General features: G+C 24.6%; 1 protein-coding gene across 1 annotated transcript; it reads right to left on the reverse strand.

The window, feature by feature from the left end:
* Positions 1-128: 128 nt before the first annotated feature.
* Positions 129-16416, reverse strand: LOC127281739 (uncharacterized). Its single transcript, XM_051305609.1, has 4 exons — positions 16080-16416; positions 4292-4422; positions 2752-3013; positions 129-2621 (listed from the first exon to the last, which is right to left on the reverse strand). Exons 1-4 carry the CDS (start codon positions 16132-16134, stop codon positions 2425-2427), a joined length of 645 nt encoding a protein of 214 aa, XP_051161566.1. The 5' UTR covers positions 16135-16416; the 3' UTR covers positions 129-2424.
* Between the last annotated feature and the right edge of the window lie 987 nt (positions 16417-17403).

The raw sequence follows: 17403 nt of genomic DNA on the forward strand, positions 1-17403 counted from the left end.
ATTTTTTAAAATCGGAAATTTACTACAATGAAAATTAGTTTAAAGTTTTTAATTTAAATTGTGTATTTTAATCAACTTCCTCGAGTCTATTTTAACGGATTTGGGTCCCAAATATACACAACCATATATCTTATGAGATTTGCAAGTATATTTCTTCAAAACTATCCCATTAATTTTTATTTTTGACATTGTTTTTCTAACAATGTGATATGATATCCTTGAAATATCATATCTGTAGTCATCTACATGATATCCTTATAACTTCACATTTTCACTTGTGAAATATAAGCTCGTCGTTTTTATATAATATTGTAGGGAAAAAGGAAGGGAATTTAATAATTTAAAGTTAAATTACTCTCCACACTAAAAATGTAAATGAATTTTTTTTAAATTCAACTTACTTAATTTAAATTTTTAAATTAATTTTCATTTTTTGCTTCTGATTATATTTACAAAAGAATAATATATATGAAAATGTTAATTACTTTGTGAATTATTAAAAGTGTGCACTACTATTTGATTTTTTTTTTTAATTAAAACATATAGTTTCATTGTATTTTTTGTTGGTTGCGTAAATTGAAAATCTCATAAACTTTTCTGAAATAAGATGGAGTTGAACGTTATGGATAATAAAAGTTTAGAATTCATAAAACTTGATATACTCTTGACAAAACAAACAAAATTCGCGAAAAAAAAAATTAAAATTAAATCACATGCAAAATAAAAGTTGATTTCCTCATGAATATTTATTTATATATAAAATTAATTTGTAGCTATATTCGTTATTAGGTCTAAAATTTTTCTTTTTAAATTTTTTTTTCTTCTAAAAATGATGAAAATTTCTAAATTGTAAACTCTTATACAAGTTTTTTTTTATATATAGTATTAATATTATATTAGATTATATAACATATATAATAATGTATGTTATATATACAATATGTATCACACAGGAGTCTATCTACTCATTATTATCATTATCTATAAACAAATTTTTCTTTTTCGTCGTCGTATAACAATTTTCATTCACTTTTATTCATTTATATTCAATATATTATTAGTTTCAATATAGAGTAAATCCACTTGACATTTATTATATATTCAATTCTCCTTTATTTCTTCTCTAATTTTCTACTTCATCGTATGAATGAAATTTTTTTTTTTATTATCTATATTGTCTCTTTTGTTGCATATTCGTTATAAAAGCAACAAAAATTCTAATTCTTATTTATTTCTTGGTTATAATTAAAAATATATAGCAAAAGAAAATATATATATATATAAAATTCGTTTATAAGTGAAAATTAATTTAATTATAAACTAATTTAATGGGAGATTTTTATTTTTATTATAATGGGGAATTATATTTTAATAATTTATAATTAAATTAAAATTTAATAAATTTTACTACGGAAAGATAAAGTAATAATGAAAAATAGTAATATCATAAAATAACATGCATTATATGAAAATTATTTTGATAAATAGGAAACAGTGATAAAGTGGATATAATTCGCAATTACTTTTTATAAATAATATTTACATGTATATAGATTTTTGTGAATATCGTTTTCCGATAATTGGTTCCATATGTACGATATGTAGATATTATATGTATATTTTAATATGATTATTATTTTGTGCTCCTTTTAAAAGTGATAAAATTATTCAAATATTATATTGAACTTCAATAATACGAACGAGATATAATATTTGTCAAATAATTATTTTTTAATTGAGTCTAAAGAGCATTGCACCTTTTTGTTTATATAACTCTTTTTTTTTTTTTTAGTATCACGTGGAGTAGAATATAACAGTCGATTATTCATTAATGCCCAATTAGTACGTTTATTCAATTATCATTCGACTATATGTGAGAAAATTTTTATATTTTTTTTTACAAAAAAGCAGTTAAATGTTTGCAAAAAATTCAGAAATGATCTCTAAAAAATTTTTTTTAGAAATATTAGGATTTGTAAAATTCTTTGAAAAGGTGACGAATTAAAAATTTTTTCGGCTTTTGAGTTAGGAGATTCATTTTATAGAACAAATCGTTGGGCTTTAATGAATTATTTATTAATCGATATGGGTAGATTCTTGATTGTCAAATCTACACGAGTGTATAAAGTAAAATTTTAAATGTCACTCTAGATTCGATTTTTCTAATAAGTTCTCGATAAAAAAAAATATCTTATGGATTTAAATACACTGCGAGTAAAAATCATTGAAAGGGTATAAATATTTTTTTTTACCATAAAAAATATGAAATAATTTTAGTTTTCTTAAATCTATTAATTAAATTTCAATTTGATCTTATATTTTGATTTATCATCTATATTTAAAGCGTCTATTCTTTCTATATATGTAAATAAAAATTAATTAATTCATTTTGAATATACAAGTTTTGGATTTTAATTCTTTGAATTAAAAAGTTTCGTCCATATCTCCGTTTCGCCTTAATATCTCAAATTCTACGTCTGATGAATTATCTGCTGAAATTTCTGATCTCAATGAGACACAGTCTTTTGGTGAACATTTGATTCGACCTTCTGGTCCACAATTACATTCCACACAATTTCCTGTTGTATGCGGTAATTTCTCGCCTTCATGATATATTTTTCCTTTAAATTAAAAAAAAATAGACAAATTTATTTATAAAAAATAATAAAAATAATTTTTTTATTTTGTTTTAAATTATATAATAGAAGAGAAAAGATTTTTTTTAATAAATCTTTATACATATATATATACCCATGATATTGCACGTGGCTGGTGAAGTAGGTATTTCATTCGTATTTGTCGTGTTGTTTTCGAAGTGGCTGTCTCTTCCTTCAATCATTTCTTCTGAAGGATCTCCAGAGGCTTCTTCCAAGTTTTCGATGGAGTAGTCGGTACTACTTTGAACGATATAGGTACTCTTTTCCGTGGAAGGAGAAGAACGATAAGTTTGCCACCAACAGTAAATTTCACCCGCGACACACAAGCAATGGGAATTTGTGTCGTACGATGGAATCTATTTTAAACATTCTTTATATATTATTTTATTATAATAATTAATTTATTGAAAAATGCAATTTTTCTAAAAAAAATTCTTCATCGAATTTTATTTTTTCTATTTGTATTTTACAGAATTCTTTTTCCTCGCGCATATATTTTATCGATAATTTATTCCACGGATTTAAATTGAAAATTCTTCTCTATAACGATTTACTTAATTCTCCACATTGATCAAGTTGCATTATTGTCTTTGGAATTTTTCTTACAGTAACAAAAAAAAAACATAGAAAGAATATTCATTCAAGTGAGAAATCTGTCAGAGTTTTTAAATGAGAATATATGAGAAAAAGCTCAACATTGAGATTTAAAGTAGAGAGAAAAAAAAAATGTCGATCGATGAATATTGGATGACCCGATTCGGATATGTGTAGTATTCTTTTCAAAAAAAAATTTTTGTATCGTTAATTGGATGAAGTGATAAGGAAACATGAATGTGTAGCAACTTGTGTAAGGCAAAAGTTTTCACATATGTTTTATAGAAGGAAAAAAATATTTCTTTTAATTAATTCAATTTGAATGTCAACTAGATTTTTCTCTTTCGAAGTATATATTTCAAATGATATATATTATATATAGGGGACTTTGTACAAATTTTTCATTTTGTTCATACTATTTGCTTTTGAAACTCGTTCCTTTGTTTGATTGACATATGAAAAGTTCTTTGTGACTCTTTAAAAAATTTTCCCTTTTAATTAATTTAAAAGTATTTTTTTTATTGATGAAACAATTTTTTTGTGAATTTTTTTTTAAAATATTGACAGCGAAGTTTTGATAAATTGCGGCAATAATTTTTAATGATCTGAAGAAGAATAAAATCTTGCTTTTTTAATCTCCCAGTTTAAAAATTCTCATACATATTACGGATATATAAATATTCATATATATATTTTGCATACGTTTCTTTGAGGCATATGTTGATGGAATAAATCGATCAATTTGCCGTGAATCTATAGCAATAATTTGCGCGACTCACCTTAAGTTCACTGAGTTGTTCGAAATGAATTTTACAAATTTTTGTTTGATCCGCTTATATGATCAACGGATTTTAAATGAAATCACAAATACAAGCGCGAGATAAATGAAATTTTTTTTTTTAAATTTACTTTTTATTTGATTTTTTATATTTAAAATTTATCCAGATTATTTTATTTGTTATTAATTTTTTTTTATTTAGTATAAAAAAAATTTCTAATTTAAAAAATGAAGGAAAGAAAAGTTATTAAAAATTTCTTACAGATTGACTGTGGGAATAGGCCTTGCCATCAACGGTACATTTCTTCAGAAAAGGTTCTTCCGTAATTTCCAAACCGTGCACGGAAATGTCAACCTCACCAAGCAAAACTTCGTCGGCCGCTCTTCCGGGAGCTGAAAGAATAAAAAATTGAACGATGATGAAAAATAGGCCATAGTTCAACCCAATTGAGAGAAAATGTTACCTCGAAATGGCTCTTAAGAGAATATTCAAGAATTGAGGGGAAAATGGTGAGTTTACAGATATCCGATTTTTTTTTTTATTTTACAATAGAAATTTCTTTTTTTTTTTTCTATATTTGCTCTTCAATTTCCTCTTGTGAATGAGAATTTTTATTTATATACAAAGGGATAAAGGGAATTTCACACTATTTTTTCTTTGCCTCTCTCTATTAAATGTGAAATTTATTTTTGCAAATGAGAATGGTGTTTTATATTTCATTTTTCTTTTGAAATTAACTTGACGTTTCTCTTTTTCTCCACTAAAAAGGAAATATTTCAATTTTAATATTCTCCCTTTTTTTTAGCTGTTCATAAAAATTAATTTTCTTCTAGTTTCAAATGGGGGAAAAAAAATTATTATTTATAAATAGAAATTTCAGTGAATAATAATTTAATGAAAGACCAGCATTTTAAAACGCAATATAAGAATAATATTTCGAAAATAGGTACGCCGCAGTTAAATAATAATGAAAAGAGAGTAGAGAATGAAAAATTGTTCTAAAAGCGAGAATTAAAGTTCGAATTTTTTTTTTTTTCCCTCGACCGTTTATTAAAAATTAATAATAGCAAGAGCGGCTTTTGTAGAAAAATTTCATTGAAACCCAAAGCCGCGAGGGCTTTCAATTTTCAAGAGTCATAATTTTTCCCGAAGGTGTTATCGCTTAAACCGAGGGGGGCATATAGGTAGTACGCGGAATCGAAATGGGCTCAACCTAATCCACACATATATACACACACAAATCCCCCCGATACCAAAAGGAAAGTTTACTTGGCGAATGTATCAGGTGCTCATGCTTTTCTTGCACCAGGTGTTCTTGTAATTAGAACACCTTTAGTTTACGAGGCATTTTACGAGTTTCCACCCTCTACTTCATGCTTTTATCATATATAATGATAATCCCCAGTAGGTTTTGGCAAAAATTATAATTTTTATCCCTGCATTTACAGGAGACATTTGAATTATGACATTTTTTTTTAATTTTTATTATTTTCAAAAAAAATAACCAAACTTTATATGATTTTTAGGAAATATATTTTTTTCTGTAACATTTAAAAAAAAAAACATCATCATATTTTTATTACGGATTTAAAGTGACAAAAGAAAAATTTATATAGCTTCATATCTCTCATACTCTTGGAGATTTTCTCGCACCATCTGCCATTCTTTCCATATGAAATGCTTTGATCTGAAAAAAATTATGTGCACTGTTCACTCATGTGAGAGTAATAAACTGATTTCCGCGCTTAAATCTGCTTGATAACAGCAATGTTTTCTTTTTGTAAAAATTTTTTTAAAAGGAATTCATTTAACTCTCATTAGTGCTGGAATTTAGTGAATTTGATAATCTTCGTATATTTTTTAGCATTATAGTTTCTTTCGCATTAAATTAAATTTTGTTTTCTCTTTTCTCTTTTCCTAATTTGCTTTTCTCTGTATATTCACTGAATAAAAAATTTATTTGATTCAAATACTCGGTTACTTGACTATTATTAAATAAATATTTACTTGAACCAAATAATTTAAATTTGAAGTCTTTTAAATTATTTATTTTTAATAAATACCATTTAATTGACTCAATAATTATTTAATAAAAATAAAAATTTATTTGATAATAGCCAAGTAACCGATTAATTGAATCAAATAATTTATTTTTTCATTGTATAAATTCGTTATAAGTGACACTGTAACATCGATGACGCTAGGAATTTTCATCTTTCCATATTGAAGTTGAAAACTTCTATATGATCAGCACTCGAATTTTGTTGTCAAAACTAATCTTGTTAAAACTTTTGATGAAATGAAATTTATTTAAATTAGAATGTGATTTGGGAAATTTCATAAAAGACGCATTGTTTTATCATAATTAGAAAGAAAATTTTTTTTAATAGCATTTATAGTTGAATTTTTAATTAATATTAATATAGGTAGTGATTTTGAAATTTATTTTCTAGTTTAAAGTTGTAAAATTTAAAAATTTAATCTGCTTTATAGAACGTGTTGGAAAGAATTCGCTCCTCAGAGCGATTTATAAAAGCTCCTTTTGTCTTCGTTGTTGGAGTGCACTTTTAATTGACTGCGCGCTGAATGCGCCCGAAGGTGCGATTTTATTTCATATTCCATTTGTAAAAAAAAAAAAAAAAAAAATTGCGGGGGAAAAAATTCTTTAAAATATTTTCAATAATTTTTGCAAAAAAAAATTTTTTACTTTAAATATTTGCATAAATATTTGCATAAATATTTACTTAAATATTTACTTAAATATTTACATAAAAATTTACATAAATATTATTTAAATAATTGTTATTGTTCAAACTTGCTGTTTTCTTCTCTCGTTAAAAAAATTATATTTCCATAATTTTCGTATCACCATTTTTTTTCTTTTTTTTTTTTTATTGTTTCTGCTCTGAACGATATAAAGAATAGAACCATACAAAACTCTTATTGGCTATAGGTTTAAAACACGAATATTCCTTGTGCTTTTTCAAATAAAAGTCACAAGAGCCTTGATAAATGGTTTCTGCATTTCGCTTGGAAATTTTTTTTTTTTTTTTGAATTTGTGACCTAGATTTTTTTAAAGTTTTCTTTGTTTTGCTATATGCATAGTGTGTGGAATGAAAATGGACTATTTAATAAATAGGCAGTAAAGTATATAAATAATTTGTGTTATATATTGATTTTATTGAAAATGAAATATTTTATTTATAATTAATCGAATTATTTGCTTATACTATTCGGTACACATTAACTTGATTCAGATAAATATTTACCATTTCCCTTTGGGATTTGCAATCATCTGCAATTCTAATCCGAGAAATGTTAATTGCGTGTATTGTAACCAATATTTGTCGCGTGTAATTTATATTTAAACAAAAAATTTTTTTTGTTTATTAAAAATTAGAAAGAATTAGAAATTTTAGATTCATAGAAACGAATTAGAAATTAATTCATAAAGATATTTTTCTTCTTACAAATTAAAAAAAAAATGATAGTTGAAAAGTGTTGTAAAAGAGAAATTTCACTCATTGCGGGCACATTTCAAATTACATTTTCGTTTATGGTTTCCGAAAATGGATAATGCAATTTCGGTTTATGGGATTTTAGGTACAATATAGCGATAAGGGTATAACTGACAAGCTTCAACAATGAACGACGTTGGCTTAGATCGGCAGCTGGGTGTAGTGATAAAGTTGCATTCACGCAGTTATATCTCGCGTTTGACTTGGTTAATTGCAAAATTTTGTTAGTGGACCATATCCTAACTTTTATCAAAATTCACTTTTTTATTTCTTTACGAAAGTTTGAAATATAAAAGAAACTATTCAAATAAATTATTTTATAATTTTATAATTTTTACTTCAAAAATTTGATAAAAAAAAAAGTTATTTCAATTTAATGAATTGTTGCTTTATTAAAATTTAATTAGGAAAAAAAAATCAGTCGTTTAGATTTATGATTTACATTTCCCTCCTAAATGTTGGAAAATAACTTTTCGAACGTAAATTGAGTAAATCATGGTAGATTTTTGAGGCAATAAACGTCAAAGGGTTTTGATCCTTAAAACACGCGACAGATAGTTCACCGCTGTCCGCAGCAGGGAAGCTGGGAATCGATTGCCAAGAAGAAAATTGGATGGCATACCGCGACTGCAAAAACTAATAGTTCTAAGACTCGGTGATGACAAAAAAAAATTGTTTTCCAATTCAGAAACATAAAAAAAAATATTACGGGAAAAATAAATTTTATAGAATTTATAATTAGGAAAAAAACTTCATCAAGAATATTCCAAGAAATAGTCTTTGCAGTGAAAAAAATTTATTTCAAATAATCGACTATTATCAAATATTTATTTCGAATAATTTTTAATTTAAATAAAAATTATTCGTAAATAAATATTTGATAGCTGATTATTTGAATAAAATAAATTTTTTTTTTATAGAAATTAATATTGTTTAATAGTTTTGTAAAATTTTCCATCAAGTGGAGTAATTATGCCATTAAAAACAATATATTGTAGGTGTATGTTTACATGTAGTACTGGAATAGAGTATTTGGAGTAAAATTAATGAACGATTCGCTGATCAAACGAGCTTGCTGAGATGTTTTCAAGGAATTTCGATGTTCTCAAACTTCTCTAAAGAGCTCATTGTGTCTTCTCGGGGATTCAAATTTATTGAAATTCTTGAGTCTATTGACAAAAGAGAGAAACAGTCTTAGGTTGCATTTTCGAATTAAAACCTTTCATCCTAATATTATTAATTTCATATTAATATAATTTCAATTCCAATTAAATTTTCTGAAAAAAAAATAAGTTCATTAAAATTTGATCAATAATTTTTTGCACGCAAAATTATAATTTTTTTTTTTTTAACAATTCTCAATGAAATTAGAAAGCAGTGAAGCGTGTTTTTCCTGTGATTTGATTATAAGAAAAGCGTCGTGAAAAGTCGTGTAAGAGATCTGATTAATCTCATTGTCTAATGAATTTCATTAAATTATAGGATTGCGGTGGAATAAAAGACAAATCTTAATTACCGAGACGTTTTCTTTGAATGTTCATTGTCTAAGGAACGTTTACAATTTGACAATGCGTCACATTAATTTAAAATAGTTGAAATAATTTTTTTTTCGGTACATTTTTTTAATTAAATTTTTTTTAAGTAAATAAAATTTTTGTCATTGTTTTTTGAAAAGAGTATTAATTTTTTTTTTTAAATTCAACAATAAAATTGATGGATTTTTATTTTTCACGCAAATATATACATATATATAATTTTCTCCGCTTGTATTTATATAAACGGAAATAAATTGTGTGGCCAGTTGGGAGGGTTCAATAGGATTGGTTAAATGCAATATCCAGTGTCTGGCACACTGAAAAATCAAATAGCTATCGGCCTCATATTGTATATATGTACATATAAACATATTGAACTTTCCTATTATATAGAAAGGAAAATATATAAATTTCACAATAAAACGAAATATGACAGTTAAAATTTAAAAGTAAAAAAAAAAAAAGACAGTAAATTTTTATAAAAGTATGCCAATAATAAATATTTTATATAACTTTTATTGTGCGAATATATATTTTTATCGATAATTGAAAGATTTCAATAAATTTATAAGTTTATTTAAATTTAAAATCTCATAAAAATTCAATTTATTTTTCCAATATATATATATATTTTAATTAAAATTTTTAATTAAAGAATTGTTTGATTTTTCGTTTCTGAAATTTTAATGAGGATATTTTTGGTGTATTATATTTGCGTGAAAAAAAAATAATCCTTTTATTAATAGGACATGTGAAATGCCATAAATTTTATTAAATTTAGTTTTCTTTAGTTTATTTTTTTTTTTTTTAAATTGTCGAACTGAAAGAATTGAAAATGCCTTCTAATAACTGGATTTTAACTAAGTTCATTGTTAATAATCAACGAAGAGAGTTTTCAATAGGCATTTTAATTGAAATTGTTAGCTAAAATTAATGCGTCGTATCACAACCACAACAATGGTAATTACATAATTAAAGCGGCTCATTTGTTCTCTAATTTGAATTCAATTTTCTTTTTTTAAATTCCGTATATAAATACTTTCACAATGTGAAAAATTTGATTATTTTAGTATTTTCTTTTTTTCCTTCTTTTAAATACAAGATTTTACTTTTTCTTGTCAATTCTTAAGCAAAGCTCTGATCTTTTGTGTCATTTTCTGGAATATTTTCTAAATGCAGCTACACGCTGTTTTATATATCCATGAAACATTTTTAAATAACTCCAACTATTCTTTCTGTTACCTCGAACACTAAAAGGTTTTTTTTTTCTCTATCATCATCTCACTTTTCATCTTTTAAAATGAGACAATATTTTATCAAAAAAATATTTTTCCAAATATTTTACAATTTAATATTTTTTCAATTATTTTTTTTCAATCTCGTACAATTTTTTTTTTTTTTAATAAAAAAAGTTTCATGCAATTTTTTTTTTCGAAATTGCAAACGTATTCCCTTGAAAGGTTTTAAATTCCCAAGAACATTACGGAGATATCAATACAACACCTGTCAACTGTAGACTACACGTGAAAATACTGTAAATTCTAAACTGTGAGATGGAGAATATAGTTGAATCTGAAAAACAGAGATAGAAACTTTGAAGGTGTTATATAGGAGAGAAATAAACGGATAAAGAAAGAAAGAAAGACAAAAAGGTTTTAGAAGATAGAATTTACAACAGCAGATAGAGGCAAAATCGATCATGTCAAGTAATTCAACAAACTGTGAAAAAAAGGATGAGAGGAATAAGTAATTGAGAAATAAATAAGAAATAGAAAAAAAAGGAAAAAAAAAAGAAAAATGAATTGAAAATCAAATTAGAGGAATTTGAAAAGTAAATGAGAAATGAATATAAGAAATATCAAGATGGTAAAAGAGAAGAAAATAAGAAATAAAAAGTATAAAACGAGAAGAAAATAAATATATACATATTTATGAAAAATTGCTTGAGAAAAAGAAGAAAAAATTTTCACTTAAGTGATTCTTATATTTTTGTCACTCAAGTGTTTTTTTTTTTTTTTTTTTTTTTTTTATTAAATATTTTTATTAGAAAAGAAAGTAAATGCAAAACAAAGAAAACGTCTCGATTTTTTAAATGTTGTGAAAACAAAATAATTTATTAAAATATAAAATTAAAACTTTTTTTTATCGCAACAAATAAGTCCACAAAATTAAACATGAATATGCAACCGATTAGATCATAATCTCTCCAAAATAATTTGCATGTATGGTAATTACTTTCTGTCAAAATGTCAAGTGGAGTGTATTCAATTTTAGATGCGTGAGGGAATAATACAATTTTCGGAAAATAATTATTTTACGAATTTTTTTTTTCCCCAGTTTTATATAATATTGATTGTCATTTTAATCCTACACAAATTTTTTTTTATTGAAGTGATAAAAATGACTTTTTGTTAACACGTTATACAATATCGATATAAAGAAACATTTTTTTTTTTTTTTTTTTTTTCATTGTTGGTGCGTTCAGAAAAACGGTATTTCTTGAAAGATGAATTACTCTCGCTACATTGCCTTTTAGCCCATTAAATTACCTTTATACACTGCACCATTTATTCCTTGAAATCCCGAGGTGAGAGTTTACTGCGCTTCGTGAACAGGTTCAACTTACCTATTTGAAATCTTTCCCCCTTACCTCTTTTTTAGTCACACCTTCAAGAGTTACCCACAGTGGATGTTATATATATATATATAGATATATATCGCTATAAATATATCGTTGAATCGAATACAAGAAAAGAGAGCTTTTATTTCATTTATCGTCGATACAAAATACTTTTCTTTAAAGTATTGTTTTGACTGCTTATTTTTCTTCTGGGTTTTATATCCAATGTCGCTTGAACGATTTTTGATTTCTTCTCAGATTTCATATCAATCACTTTTCGAGAAAATAGAATAGGGATTTAGTCAAACGTAAAGTTCAGAAATGTTTTTAGATTATTTTTTATATTGGGGGAATTTTTTTGAAACATTTTTCCTAAATGTTTTTATCGATTTTTACTATTTTATTCCAACTATTTTCTCAATTTTTTATTAAAAATTTTTTTTCAAAATTTGAATATTGAAGAAATAAAAAAAATTATTTGATTCAAATAATCGGTTACTTATAAATATTTACTTGAAGAAGAAAATATAATTTTTGAGTTCAAATACAGTTTATTTAATTCAAATAAAAATTATTAGAATCAAATAAATTTTTTTTTAGTCTAAATTTAATGATTTAAGGTATCACATCGGCACTAATCGGAGTCAAAAGTTTGTAGCTCGCATTACTACTTCCCGCAGTATACTTTCGCCCTCAACTCCCTATACTCTCAGCCCATACTGTACCTACTTCTACAAATACACTCGTACACGTATACCCCACACTAGCAGCGATTGGAAGGAGTAGGAGGTTTGACAACGTCGCTATAAGTCTCGCTTTGACTACTGTGGACTACTGTCTCTCTCTAACTAATGTTACCATCCTGCGATGTTGCCACATCAAAGTGGCGGGTGTGCTATATATTGCAAATGACGTCATGAAATAGAATTTTTAATTTATAATTACAAATAAACGGCACGGTAAATTATAAATTTTTTTGTATATTTTAGTTCCAAATTTATTCGTGAATTCAACATTAGTTTTTGAAAAAAATTTATAGAAAACTTCTGATGATATTTATGAAAATGTACTTCTCCCCCATACATTAGTCCCGTCTCCCATGCAAAATAAGCAACTTTGATTGCTAATATCTCTGGTTTCGTACGGCGAAAATTCTTCATATTTTGCAAATTTGTCAAGAATGATAATAAGAACATATGGTAAAATTTTCAAGAAAATCTATAGAAAACGGTTTTACCGATGTGATACCTTAAATATATTTTCTTGAATATTATACGAGCAAATTTAGTAGAGTATTTTTTTTTGTTTCCTTTTTAATGATTATTTTTCTGATTAAAGGTGCGGTTTTTGTATACTACATAAAGAAAATTTGAAGTTAATTACGTGAATTTAATTTCTGTTTCGCGTTTAAAAAGATTGAATTTGAGCTTCATTGTATATAAAAGTAGATTTCGAGTCAAGTTTTTTTTTTTTCTTTTTTTTTCCCCTTGTGAACAATGGAACATAAAAGGGATAAATTAAAAAATTAAAGGCGTGCGACGAATAACAGGTAACTCTTTGGACGAGTCACACATTTTACACCTTTGATCGCGGAGAATAAGGCTTGGAAAAATCGCTGTGAACGTTGAAAAAAAAAGAATGACGTGCAAAAATACAGAAATAGAGACGTAAAATTGAAAAAGAAAATTCGAGGTATTTCCTTCACTGTCGACTTGGTTTTATTTAGCAAAAAAGGGTTAAAAAGTCGTATTTCCGCTGAACACGCAATGTCGAGAAGGAAATCCTTTAGTTTTCTTGGTAAAGAATATACTCTCCCTTAACAGTAAGGAAGTCGTTGATTTCTCCTGTGAATAATGTATATTTTTATCCTCATTTTATATTTTTTATGTCACGTTCATACAAAATCCGATAAAAAGTATTTTTTTCGGAAATTATTTTTCAATCGAAAATTGCTTTTTTTTTAATCATTATTTTTTCTGCTTTTAAAAATTACAATATGGAATTTTTCTTGAATTTTTATTTTTAATTTATCATCAGAGAGAATATTTGTTTTTTATTTTTTGAAATTTTTTTTTAGTACCTAATGACATTATTTTTATTATTATATTTTAATGAATTAAACGCAGATTTAATTACAGAATAATGAGAAATAACAGATTGCTCTAATATTCATATACGATTTCGAAATTTCAATTAAACTCAACGTCTATACATAAAGTGCGAATATCCAAATGTTGACACACTGTTTAAAATCAATATTTTGCATATGCAATGTAGTTTCGTTATTATACTTTTTTTTTAAAAAAAAATAAAAACTCTTCACTTTAAAAAAAAAAGAAGAATTTTTCAAATTTTTCTGTTGATTAAAATTTAATAATATTGTAACATGAAAGGGCTTTACTTTTTATAAAACAGAATTTTAATTCTTATCAACTGGATGCTTTAATCTTGATTCTCAAATAAAGTTCCCTTAAAGTGAAACACTTGACATGTGACCTTATTGCAAGGCCTATTCAATTTAAGAGGAAATTCAAATGAAACTTCCGAGATTCTCTCTATTCTCGTGGGTAATAAAAAAAAAGTTGACGAAGCATTTTAATGTTTAGTTCTCTTTTTTTTGTTAGAAAAAAAAAATAATAGCACACAAAATTATTATAATTAACTCATAATTTAATTAGATGAAAATGAATTTTTTCTTTAAAATTTTTAGTTAATTAACTTTTATTTTAAATTATTTGTGTTTCAAAAATAAAAAAAAAAGTTTTAACTTATTTTTTTTTAATTTTGAAGATCTGTGACAGTTTTTTTTTTTTTTTTGTAAGAGTTCTAAGCGCCTCGAAGCGACTTTTACAAGTTATGTGTACGTATACAAATATTAAAGTCAGTCTAAGCCTGAAAGCAAATATTTTTTTTTTGTGTGAAAAATAAAATATGTGACTCTTTGAGATGGTGAAAAAAAAAAGAAAAAAATTTCACGATCAAAATACCGTCGGAATATACTCTTTATTTGCCTCAAGCTATTTTTATATTATACAAAAAGAAAAGTTAGTTTATGTCAAACAAAAAAAATGTAAATTTTCAAAATTATTCTTTATATAATTACCCTGATATTTTTGGAGTAAATCAAACATATTCTTGAAATTTTTTTTTTAAGGGAAAAGTATAAAAATTAAACTCTTTATTATTATTGATTATAAAGGCAACTTGAACTTTATTATAAATTTCTTGCAAGAAGTTTAGAAATAAAATTATCGTCTTTCGCTCATGTGATATAGAAATTTGATAATATTAAAGTGAAATTTTCATTGACCTTAATTCTATATTTTTAACTTTATTTTTACTTTGATAAAAACTTTATATTCGCAAGTAAACTTCCGAGTGAAAATTTTCAAGAAAATTTGCATTTTGCAAGTTTAAGTATGAAAAAAATAATGATTGGAAAAAAATATTAACTTGTAGTGAAAAAAAATTTGCATTCTTTTTTTTAACTATTCTCAAATATTTGTAAATAATAAATAATAAATAATAAAAAATAAAAAATGGAAAATAAATAATAAATAGGAATAATAGATAATTTATAAATTATAAAATATTTATAAATATTTATTAATAAATAAATAATTATTAATGAACTTAATAAAATTCGATTTTGTTTAAATACGAATTGATTTAATTTCAATAAAAATTATAGATTCAAATAAATTTATTTGATAATAAAAAACTGACTGATTATCAAAGTCAAAATAAATTTTCATTTTCAGTATAGTTGAATTTCAAAAGTTTGCTTCTAAGTACGTATCTCGATTTTTCAACTTTTATAACTTTGTTTTTAACTTTCATTTTTTAAACACGATGGAAACTTTACTTGAAAGATATGTTTATCCAAAAGTTTATTAAAGTCCTGGATATCTCTTGTTTAAAGAAGCGAATATTAAATTTACATTTAAAGATATTTATAACTTATTTTTTAAAGAGATATACTAAAATTTATATAGCGAAATTGTAAAAAATTTATTTTTATATCTTTGTCAATTTTAATTCTTTTTCCGTAATCTCTTAGTATGCATTAAAAACTTTATGCAAAGTTTAAATAACATTTTTAATTAATTGAATTTAATAAACATTAATAAATAAATAAATAATCATTAAATAATTAATAAATAATAACTGCGGGATGTAATATTAATTTTACAAAAATTGAAATTATAATTTATAAAAAGTGAAAAATAGTTATTTTTTTTCACTTGAGAAATTATTCGAAATCGACTTCTAATCTTTTTCCAATAATTCTTACTTTATAATTTCAATTTTGAAGCCATTGAGCGTTTTTCTCATAAATTATGTTAACTATCATTGATAAAAAAAAAAAACTCACCGGAAAGTGATTGACTGAATAGAAGAAGAAGAAGGCACGTTATAAAGATTATCATGATCTTTTTTTTTTTTATTTTGTTTTTGCAAACTTGTCTATTACGATATGAATCGCTGCGTGTGTATATATACAATTGAAAACACCGGTCATGCGAATTTTCCGATATAGAAAACCGGTGATAATTTTTCTTTAAACATCATTGATAAATATTTTTGATTTGTGAATGAAAAAAAAAAAAAATTGCAATTTTAAAATTAATTAATTTTTTTAATTAATTTTAAATTGTCTATTTTCTGTGTAAAATTACTGAAATTCACGAATAACATCCTTTCTAGAAAAGTGTCCTAAACCAACTGAAACCGACTGTGAAGGCGTCCAAACTCTCGCGAAAACCCTTACACTAATGCGCATTCGCAAAACTTGCCCAATCATTTCTGACTTTTCTCAGTTTTCTCTCAAACCCCCTTGTGTGTAAAAATCTTTTAAAGTTTTATACACTTTTTTTTCCCTCTCGTCCACTTAATTCGTTCATTGTCTCTAATTATATCGTTTCATTTCTTTGATAATGGTAAACAATAAAAAGGACAAATTTTTATTGTAGACTTGCATTTTTTTTTTAATTTTTTAATTTTTTCAATAATTTTGTTTAAAATTTTTAATTACTATATTAATTATAAATTAATTTTTAATATTTATTTATTATTAATTATTTTCATTTCTTTTTTATTTTATCAAAATTAATTTTCTATTCCGATGTTTTTTGATCTGTAAATAATTTTGTTACATATATCTAATTTAGATTCTTGATTAAAATTATTATTTTATGAACAAAGTTAATATAATTGCAATTGATACATATTTATTGTTAAAACACAGATATAATCAGTTTTGATTTATAATTATCGAAATCCAATTAACTTTGAAGCTTTGAATTAATTTGTTAATTACTTTATTGCTAATTATCATTATTATATTTCAATTCTTGTTAAATTTGAAAAATTATTTTAATAACTATATATATATATATATATGGATGATTAAAATTTGTTGCAATTAAAATCAGAAGAGAAAGGTCAGAATGTATTATAAGCCGAGAAAAGCTGCCCGCGTGAAAAATGAGACTGCCTTAACGTTACACTTTTCAAGACCTGTTGAAAATCCTTATAGATCCATCTTAAATTCTAAGTCCCTCAAGACCGCATATGAATTCTGAAATGAATCCAAGGCTTTTCTGGAAAAATCCAACATGAATTTTCAGTGCCCTCAGGATTTTCTCTATCAAAAGCAAGCAATTGTTCATTTTTTTAATTTGAAAAATTTTTTTTTT

Source organism: Leptopilina boulardi, unplaced genomic scaffold (genome assembly GCF_019393585.1).
Source record: "Leptopilina boulardi isolate dan_hultmark-lab unplaced genomic scaffold, ZJU_Lbou_2.1 LbouV2_278, whole genome shotgun sequence".
NCBI lineage: Eukaryota > Metazoa > Arthropoda > Insecta > Hymenoptera > Figitidae > Leptopilina > Leptopilina boulardi.

What these genes read in the sequence shown, in the direction of transcription:
- LOC127281739 (XM_051305609.1), bottom strand. Translation starts at nt 16,134, where the DNA reads ATGATAATCTTTATAACGTGCCTTCTTCTTCTTCTATTCAGTCAATCA. An exon ending in CCTATTCCCACAGTCAATCT is followed by an intron (nt 3,014 to 4,291) that starts GTAAGAAATTTT and finishes TGTTTAAAATAG; the next exon opens with ATTCCATCGTACGACACAAA. An exon ending in AGCCACGTGCAATATCATGG is followed by an intron (nt 2,622 to 2,751) that starts GTATATATATAT and finishes TTTAATTTAAAG; the next exon opens with GAAAAATATATCATGAAGGC.